The 10,834-nt window shown below is 38.5% G+C and overlaps 1 protein-coding gene across 1 annotated transcript; it reads left to right on the top strand.

Annotated features, from left to right (window-relative positions):
- Window positions 1-4,746: 4,746 nt before the first annotated feature.
- Window positions 4,747-5,607, top strand: LOC105533283 (olfactory receptor 5P3-like). Its single transcript, XM_011971678.1, is given in 1 exon segment — window positions 4,747-5,607. A coding segment is annotated over 1 exon segment (861 nt).
- Window positions 5,608-10,834: the final 5,227 nt, after the last annotated feature.

The following is a 10,834-nucleotide window of genomic DNA, read 5'->3' as shown; positions in this document are numbered from 1 at the left end:
ACAGTGGTTTTAGCAGTTCATCAAAAAGTTTTATTAAAAAATTCTAATGCATACTAAAAATAAATAAATTTACAGATGTTTTTAGACTTTTTTTTTTCAGATGAGGTCTTGCTTAGTTGCCCAGGTTGGAGTACAGTGGTGCAATTCCAGCTCACTGCAGCCTCAAATTCCTGACTTCAATCCATCTTCCCATTTCTGCCTCCTGAGCAGTTGAGACTACAGGCATGAGCCATGACACCTGGCTAATTTTATTTGTATTTATTTATATTTTTTGTAGAGATGGGGTCTTGTTATGTTGCCCAAGTTTGTCTTGAACTCTTGGCCTCAAACAAGTCTCCCACCTTGGCTTTCCAAAGTGCTGGGATTACAAGTGTGAGTCACCATGCCCAGCAGCAACACATATTATTATGAGCATACGTACCTGTAATTTGCATTGTCTTGATGAATTTTCAGTGAAATTTTTATAAACAAGTAGTGTACTCAAGAGGCTATATCCCAAAGGACCCCAAATCTCATAAATATCACCTTCCTATACAGTAACAACTCTTTGGAATTTGTCATTATTGTTGATGTACATTCATCCGCAGGTAATAATTTCCCTTTTCTATTGATACAGGAATGTTTGTTTCTCATTTCTGTATTAGAAGTTAAGCTATAGTTTTTTTAAAGGAAATAATCATTTGTTGAACATCCACTTATTTCTATGATCGATACTTGGTATTATCATGTACATCATCTTATTCAACACAAGAATCATGTGAAGTATTTTTTTAAACAAATAACGTAATGAAGAGTTGAACAGTTTATGTAAAATTTCCAAGATTCCATAGAGTGCTGGTGACAAAGCTGAATCTAATCCCAGGGCCATATGTTTCCAAAGCTCATGGCATTTCTGTCCAACACATCGCTTCCATGCTGTAATAGCACGTATAACTGACTCTGAATTTCTGTTATACACATCTATCTTTTCTAAAATTTTAAACATTCATTCATTCTTGGGTCCATGCCACTTAATAAAGTCCTGTACAAAGATAAGGAAGATAGGACTTTAGAGTTCAAACATGTAATTGCATGGTGTTCCTAACAGCATACTATTGATCAGTTAATTCACACATAAAATTATTCAGGCATCTCAGTTCAGAATAAAAGTGTGAAAATAATGTGGCTGGATGAGCACATGACTTTGATGCCAGTGTGTGTGTGCATATGCATGTAGTGTGTGTATGTGTGTGAGAGAAAAAGAGAAAGACGAGTGCATGTGTGTGAGAGAGTTCAGTCTGCTTTATACCAAATTCTTTAAAGAAAAATACATTATTCTTTAATTTTGGTTGATCTTTAAAAAGAGAATTATGGCAACTTTTGTGATTGCTATTGTTGAGGAGCAATAAAGAATGGAAGTTTCCAAGACTAAATAAACCTTATATTAAATGATGTAGGAAAACATTGAATTATCTTAATTTTCTTCCATAGAAGAAGATATAATTGATAAAAATGGAATTAAATTGTTGACATGTGAAATAAAAATTCTCTCTTTTATCTTATCAGCTATAGCACCTCTTTTGGTTTCCTCTGTATGGTCTGCCTTTCATCTTCCTCTGCCTTTCATTCATTCCTCTCTACTTTAAAAAAATACTTTTGCTTCTCTTTTTTCTTAATTCTAATAGCGGCATCAGTTGGATACTTAAGATACATAGGAGCAAAGAGCAAAGTGTTTGCAGACTCCAGAGTGAAAGTAATCTATTGAGAAATTTAAAGCATTGTCTTCATATGGATGTGTATAGACTGTAGTGGATTAATTTACTATGCTGAATCCTAGAATATCAGCATTGATTTTAAAATGTCTCAGTTTCACATTAGCTCAGGCAGACCTGTGATTCCTGAATCTCTTTCATAGTGCTCTCACCAATTTGCAGCCCGTTCCAACTGGGCACGATTGTGACTGCTTGATGGTTCTCCCATGTACTGAGCAGTTATTTTGTATATCCTCAGATGTCTAAAAATTGAACACTAGAGTAGTAAAAAAAAAAAATTAATAATAAGATAAAAGTTAATTTCCTTCAGGAGCCATTTCTTGCCCAAGATAAATTGTTTATGTTCCTTCATTCACTTTAAGACTCTGTATCTTCTGCTTCTCTTTACTCATATTCCCACCCAATCAACATGGAATTTCTGTATCAGCAACCCTAGTTTTGTAGCAGCCACTGCAACATTCTTCCCCATTTTGCTGATGCCCTTTGGTGCATATTGGTCTTTCTATGCTGTAATCCCAACTTCTATTACCAATTCAGTTTGCTTTTTCATAAAGTCATGATACCTTACAAATACAGACACAATTATATTTTCAAATATTTTTTCATATTTATGACAAAGTACACTTTTTATTTTTATGGTAATTTTTCTCTCCTTCATAAAAATTAACTTCTCCTTTTGAAAATTTTCTCTCAACTCTCCATGTTCAGTTTAAACATTTTATATAATATCTGTTCATCTTCATTCTTCCCTGTCCTAGTAAGATGTTCTCTATTTCTAGCCAATTTTTAAAAACCCTATACGAAATAACAGCATAGGTGGAGATCAAAGTCTTCACAGACCATATGTAATATTCAAGATGCATACTCCATAAAGGTAACCATGACTAGCAATGGCAATTTTGGATCTACGTGAACTTACCACTGCAGTAATCTCAGAAATGACTATCACCGGAATCTAGTTTTTTTGTTTAACTCCAGGATCTTTGACCCTTTTATTTTACCTACTAGTTTTTCTCATTGGTTTTAAATTCTTCAATAGGGATGACTTTTCCTAGGGTGAGATACTGGGATTGCCTCAAAACTGTTAAGTCACTCCAGGTCAGCTGAGTTGCTTGCCTATTCCCCCTTCCTCACAATCTTCACAACTTTGGGATTAGTTTTCACTCTCCCTTCTGCTCTTTCAGCAAAGAAAATCCTAGTGAAATCTGACTCCTCATCTATCAGGCACTCAGAACTGTTCAGCTGAAAACAAAAGCACAACTCCCTAGGTGCTGGGCACTGAAGGAGACTATCACCTGCCTCACAGAATTGTCATTATCTCTCAGCTGCATCTTTATGTGAATTACTGCACTGCAAAATTACCCTTTCAAGAGTAAACGTATTATTTATATATTAGCATAATTTTAAAACCTTTTTTTTTAACATGTAATGAACCAAATATACTTTCTGATAGTCTATAGTCTTCTTTAGAAATTATAGAAAAGATGTATAATATGTGAAATAAAGATAGTAAATGAATTAGAAGTAGTCCAGGGATGTGGTTCTTCATTTTAGCTCAGTTTCCAGAAAGGCATTTGATCTGAAGTTAGTTACTTAACTTTTTTAGAGCTTAGTTTATAATTTTATAAAATGGGAGAAATGGAGTGGATTATTTCTATGACCTTTTTTTTTTGAGACAGAGTCTCGCTCTGTCGCCCAGGCTGGAGTGCAGTGGCCGGATCTCAGCTCACTACGACCTCCGCCTCCCAGGTTTACGCCATTCTCCTGTCTCAGCCTCCCGAGTAGCTGGAACTACAGGCACCCGCCACCTCGCCTGGCTAGTTTTTTGGATTTTTTAGTAGAGACGGGGTTTCACCGTGTTAGCCAGGATGGTCTGCATCTCCTGACCTCGTGATCCGCCTGTCTCGGGCTCCCAAAGTGCTGGGATTACAGGCTTGAGCCACCGCACACGGCCCCTAGGACCTTTTTGAAGCTGGGCATCCTGTAAGAAAGCTCTCCTGCTTTTCTTGCTTTTTCATGATTTTTCTCAAGCAAGTTGGTATGGAGGAAGGCTTTCCAGAAGCTGACCTACAGATGCATGTTTTATCAGACGGCAACTATTAAGATAGGGCTGGATATTTGTGTGCTGTAGAAGGCCGGAATCTTCTGTTAGCAACCTAGCCCCAGCTTATGCAGCGTCTTGGGCACAAGTTGTGTCTTTGGAGCCTTCTAGGAGTAACCTGATCATGTCTTCTCCAGATTGGCTCACTATCATGAATCAGTTAGCTTGATCCTGAGATAATCAGGAGCTAGCTCATCTCCTCTTTCAAACCTCGGTCTTGTTCTGTTTACTCGTCTGCAAAGTGAGTGCATTACTTCACCTTCTGCCTCCATCCAGACTTCCTGGACATTTGGTGTACCTTCCCTCAATTGTGAGATCTCTGGGTAGGGACCACAGCCCATTGTTGAGTTAACTGACCTCTTCTTGGTCCTATGGATTAGCATGCAGCTAATGTGTTTGACCTCTGTTTGGAATTCAGAATTCTTAATGACTACACATCTTTGATACAAGAGATGATACCTCAAACATCCTTTTGAACAGCCGCTCTTTTCCATGAGTCTTGGTCTGTTCTGACATTTATGTCTCCCTTCAATCATGTCTTTGACCTAAGAGGATTGAGTTACTGGATTCTTTATGTATTCTAGTGGCCATCTCTGAGATGTGCTCACAGAACGCCTAAATTAAACATCCAATACAAGTTGAGTGTGTTAAGTTAAAAAAAAAAAAAAGATTTTTCTGAGTATTCCTGACCTTACATCAGTGAACATTTATGTTTTTAAGCCTTACATGAGATATTGTGTGTGAAAGCATTTTCTTCCCAAATTTACATGAGTACCTACATTGTTATATATTTTTATTAAATAGATATTGTAAAAATAAATGTGCAATTATAGCATTTAATCCCATTATAATACTCATTTGTTTTTCTTTCAGTGGGCACTATTCCCAATATAGATGGGGACTGGAAACAACACCGCTATGGTAGAGTTTACTCTTTTGGGGTTATCTGAGGATACCGCACTATGTGCTATTTTATTTCTTGTGTTTCTGAGAATTTATGTTGTCACCTTAATGGGTAATATCAGCATAATCATGTTGATCAGAAGAAGTCATCATCTTCATACACCCATGTACCTTTTCCTCTGCCGTTTGGCCTTTGTAGACATTGGGTACTCCTCATCAGTCACACCTATCATGCTCATGAGCTTCCTAAGGAAAGAAACCTCTCTCCCTGTTGCTGGTTGTGTGGCCCAGCTCTGTTCTGTACTGACGTTTGGTATAGTTGAATGCTTCCTGCTGGCTGTCATGGCCTATGATTGCTATGTGGCCATCTGCTCGCCCCTGCTCTACTCTACCCGCATGTCCCCCAGAGGCTGTATCATCTTAGTGGGCACGTCCTACCTGGGTGGATGTATGAATGCTTGGACATTCATTGGCTGCTTATAAAGACTGTCTTTCTGTGGGCCAAATAAAGTCAATCACTTTTTCTGTGACTATTCACCACTTTTGAAGCTTGCTTGTTCCCATGATTTTACTGTTGAAATAATTCCAGCTATCTCTTCTGGATCTATCATTGTGGCCACTGTGTGTGTCATAGCCATCTCCTACATCTATATCCTCATCACCATCCTGAAGATGCGCTCCACCGAGGGCCGCCACAAGGCCTTCTCCACCTGCACCTCCCACCTCACTGCAGTCACTCTGTTCTATGGGACTATTACCTTCATTTATATGATGCCCAAGTCCAGCTACTCAACTGACCAGAACAAGGTGGTGTCTGTGTTCTACATGGTGGTGATTCCCATTCCCTGCTGAGAATGAGCTTGGTAGACCCACAACAATCTGGTCTGTGTTTCTATTCTCTGTCTCCAGCATGGTTATAGGGGTCCCAGAGAAGAACCTCTTAGATGCCCCTGACTAGCCTATGAATTTATCTGTCAGATCAAAACAAGTGACTTCTGTGTGAATGAGAAGGGTTTCTGAACTCCTTAGAGACTGAGTGGAAAAAAAAATCAGGCAATAACTTCCAAGAGGAGAATCTAGCTTATAGTGTGACATTGTGGCTGTGAGGAACAACCTTTCAGAGTGACTCATTCATGGTCAGATCCTCATCCTACTCAGGAAACTCAAGGGGACTAGACTGCCTCTCCCCTGAAATTATGTCTGCCCCTGGAGAGGCTTAATCAACCTCTGTATGCTGACCACTACCAGATTCATTTCTCTTTCCTGTTCCCTCTTTAGTGTTTCAGACAACAATCCCAACATTCTGTCAATAGAACCATAGTGTATCAATCATTTCATTCATATATTTTTTATTTTGTACATTCAAAAACTATATTCGAGGCCAGGCACAGTGGCTCAAGCCTGTAGTCCCAGAACTTTGGGAGGCCAAGGCAGCCAGATCACCTGAGGTCGGGAGTTCAAGACCAGCCTGACCAACATGGAGAAACCCTGTCTCTACTAATGATACAAAAAAAAAAAAAAAAAAAAAAAATTAGCAGTGCATGGCGACGGGCGCCTATAATCCCAGTACTCAGGAGGCTGAGGCACAAGAATTGCTTGAACCTGGGAGGCGGAGGTTGTGGTGAGCCAAGATGGCTCCATTGCACTCCAGCCTGGACAACAAGAGCAAAACTGTCTCAAAAATAAATAAATAAATAAATAAATAAATAAATAAATAAAAAAAATCATATTTGATGATTCGTATTTTTTTTTTTTAAATTTTTTTTTGAGATGGAGTCTAGCTCTGTCACCCAGGCTGGAGTGCAGGGGCGTGATCTCAGCTCACTGCAAGCTCTGCCTGCTGGTTCATGCCATTTTCCTGCCTCAGCCTCCCGAATAGCTGGGACTACAGGCGTACGCCACCGCGCCCAGCTAATTTTTTGTATTTTTTAGTAGAGACAAGGTGTCACCATGTTAGCCAGGATGGTCTCGATCTGGTGACTTCGTGATCCGCCCACCTCGGCCTCCCAAAGTGCTGAGATTACAGGTGTGATCCACTGCAGCCGGCCTACTTGGTGACTCTTATAGGCACTGCCCTAGATGAGGATATAAGTGACTAATAGCCACAGATGTCTGTCGTGATGGAATCTATCTGTTCACGTAGGAGTCAGACAATAAAACTAACAAGTAAGTGATACCTGGTATTAGAAGGGGATGAGTGCTATGGAGAAAGAAAAAGTGGAACAGCATGTGGAAGGTTGATGTGCCAGGGGCAGGGAGGAGTCACTGCAGGTCTCACTGGGAACATAACATCTGAACACTGGCTGCCGAAGGTGAGCACAGTTCATGTTGAATGTGGTGTTACCTGTGTAACAGCTCTATGAGTCTAATCTTCACTCACATGCATGTAATTTACTTTTGAGGTTTCTGTTCCAACCATGGCAGAATTGGCCATTTTAATCAGTGCCATGGTAAGTACAATTAAAACATGATAAAATGTTAAATATATCATAAATTTCACATTAGCACTTACAGGATAATAAGGAATTGTCTTACCAGAAAGTGTGATAACCTAGAAAAGTAGGCCCAATACTCAAAAATGCTTTTGCCGAGAGAGAATTTGACAAGTCAGAAGATTGTTATTAACCTGAGCTGTGGCTTTAGTGTTCTTTTGGGATGAGAGGGCCACAAGTAAAAGCCTATGGCATATCCAGGTAAGAAGTCTGATTTATACACTTCACATATATCCTCAGGATAAGGGAAAACCTGAGGTAACCAGGGCAGGCACAGGTTAGCAGCCCTGGAGAGCTTGAGAAGCTCAGTGCTTGAATTTGAATATAACATGGTCAGGGACAGGTGGACCGAATCAGGGTGAACTGAATAAGCAAATAAACAGATATCTGTCCTGATGTCTGTCATGTCAATGATTTCTACTGGTAATTATTTAAATCAATCAATGACCTCATGTTAATGAGTCCTAGTGGTAATTATTCAACATCAATAACCAACACACAGTGAAAAATAATGACCAACACAAAAGGAAACAAGGTACCAAGCATGAAAGCCAGTGGAAGCAACGGGCAACAGAAACAAAACCAAGATTTAACATATGGAAATGAATAATTACAGACTATACTATTGCTTTGTTTCAAAGTAAAAAGACTATTTGAAATGTGTACAATTACAGAAAACCAAAAATAATGACTAAATGTATGCAATTATTTAGAACATCATACATGAAAAATTCACAATGCCAGTAGAGTTACACCAGGCATTTCTATTTGGTGAGCATAGTCCTCACTGGTCTTCACATAGAAATCCCAAGTGGCAGCACAGGCAGAGGAGCTATCCTTCTTAGAAGCCTCATGACCTTAACTGGAATCAATATATTTTACTTGATTTATTTAGTATTTAGTATAGTGTTTAGTTCCAGGGTACCTGCAAGGTTTTTAAAGCAATAAGAATCACGGAACTCAAGGAAGTATAAAGTATAAAATAGAGGCCGGGCACAGTGGCTCACACCTGTAATCCCAGGAGGCCGAAGCGGTGGGACCACAAGGTCAGAAGATTGAGACCATCCTGGCTAGCATGGTGAAACCCTATCTCTACTAAAAAATGCAAAAAATTAGCCAGGTGTGGTGGCAGGCGCCTGTAGTCCCAGCTACTGGGGAGACTGAGGCAGGAGAATGGCATGAACCCGGGAGGCGGAGCTTGCAGTGAGCCGAGATCACGCCACTGCACTCCAGTCTGGGCCACAGAACGAGACTCCATCTCAAAAAAAAAAAAAAAAAAAAAGGATAGAATTTGCAATTAATCATTTTTGTCACAAGCAGTGTAGTGTTATATGTGACACACCTGACATTTCAGTTTTGTCCCAGTTTAGGAGAAATAGGAAGTTCACTCATGGTAAAATTTATCCTTAAAGAAGTCAAATTACATGTCATTGGGGGTCTTAAATGCAATATACTATTTACATAGAATTCTGAACAAATGCACTGTTTAGAATTCCATACTGAATCATAGGCAGAACTTAAGGACCATGAATAATGTTATTTGGGAAATAGGCCCCTTACTCTGTGTGTCAAGTATGGGGCTCTGAGAGAAATTTGTTTAGAAGACAACCTAGGCAATACTATTCAGGACATAGGCATGGGCAAAGACTTCATTACTAGAACACCAAAAGCAACAGCAACAAAAGCAACAGCAACAAAAGCTAAATTTGACAAATGTGATCTAATTAAACTAAAGAATTTCTGCACAGCAAAAGAAATTATAATCAGAGTGGAGGGGCAACCTACAGAATGGGAGAAAACTTTTGCAATCTATCCATCTGACAAAGGGCTAATATCCAGAATCTACAAAAAACTTAAACAAATTTATAAGAAACAAACAACCCCATCAAAAAGTGAGCACAGGATATAAACAGACACTTCTTAAAAGAAGACATTTATGCAGCCAACAAACATATGATAAAAAGCTCATCATCATTGGTTGTTAGAGAAATGCAAATCAAAACCACAATGAGATACCATCTCATGCCAGTTAGACCGGCGATCATTAAAAAGTCAGGAAACAACAGATGCTGGAGAGGATGTGGAGAAATAGGAACGCTTTTACACCATTGGTAGGAGTATAAATTAGTTCAACCATTATGGAAGACAGTGTGGTGATTCCTCAAGGATCTAGAACTAGAAATACCATTTGACCCAGCTATTCCATTACTGGGTATATACCCAAAGGATTATAAATCATTCTACTATAAAGACACATGCACACGTATGTTTATTGTGGTGCTATTCACAATAGCAAAGAGTTGGAACCAACCCAAATGCCCATGAATGATAGACTGGATAAAGAAAATGTGGCACATATACACCATGGAATACTATGTAGCCATAAAAAAGGATGAGTTCATGTCCTTTGCAGGGACATGGATGAGGCTGGAAGCCATCATTCTGAGCAAACTAACACAAGGACAGAAAACCAAATGCTGCATGTTCTCACTCATAAATGAGTGTTGAACGATGGGATCACATGGACACAGGGAAGGGAACATCACATACCAGGGGCCTGTCAGGGAAGGGATAGCATTAGGAGAAATATCTAGTGTAGATGACAGGTTGATGGGTGCAGCAAACCACTATGGCATGTGTTTACCTATGTAAAAAAACTGCACGTTCTGCACATGTACCCCAGAACTTAAAGTATAAAAAAGAGTAGAATAAAAATATTATTTTTTCTTGAAAAAAAAAACATGACAGCCACAGATTCAGAAAAGACTTTGATAATTTTTATCATCAATTTGTGATTAAAAAGCCTTAGCAAAATTGAAATAGAATAATTACTTCATCTAGGAAAAAACTACTCATGTTTGAAAGCTTTTCCTTCGTGTCTGAGAATAAGAAAGTGATGCCATTGTTAGCATTCTATTCTTCACGGTATGGATGACACTAGGCAGGGCACTACAATAAGAAAAGGAAATAGAAGGCATAACAAAAGAAGAAAAGAAGTAAAGTGTTATACAAGATGACTATTTATGTAGAAAATAATGAAGTAAAAATAGATTATCAATATTAGAGATATTTTTAACAATATTGATGGAAAAACAAAATAAGAGCAAATGTTTTATTTCCTTTTAAAATTTTTTAATTTTTATGGGTACAGAGTAGGTGTATATATTTACGGGGTACAGGAGATGTTTTGATACAGGCATGCAATGTATAATAATTACATGATAGAGAATGGGGTATGCACCCCCTCAAACACTTGTCCTTTGTATTACAAACAACCCAATTATATTCTTTTAGTTATTTTAAAATGTATGATTAAACATTGATTGTAGTCGCCCTGTTGTGCTAGCAAATGCTAGGTTTTATTCATTAATTCTAACTATTTTTTTGTACTGATTAACCATCTTCACTTCCCCTCCAACCCTCTACTGCCTTTCTCAACCTCTAATAATCATCCTTCTACTCTTTATCTCAATTAGTTCAATTGTTTTGATGTTTATATCACACAAATAAGTGAGAACATGTGAATGACATTTGTCTTTCTGTATGAAAAAAAGCTCATCATCACTGGATTATTTCACTTAACATAA

Source organism: Mandrillus leucophaeus, unplaced genomic scaffold, assembly GCF_000951045.1.
Source record: "Mandrillus leucophaeus isolate KB7577 unplaced genomic scaffold, Mleu.le_1.0 Scaffold1237, whole genome shotgun sequence".
In the NCBI taxonomy this organism is placed as follows: Eukaryota; Metazoa; Chordata; class Mammalia; order Primates; family Cercopithecidae; genus Mandrillus; species Mandrillus leucophaeus.
The sequence above is the reverse complement of the archived record's forward strand: the minus strand, read 5'-3'. Positions and strand labels throughout refer to the sequence as shown.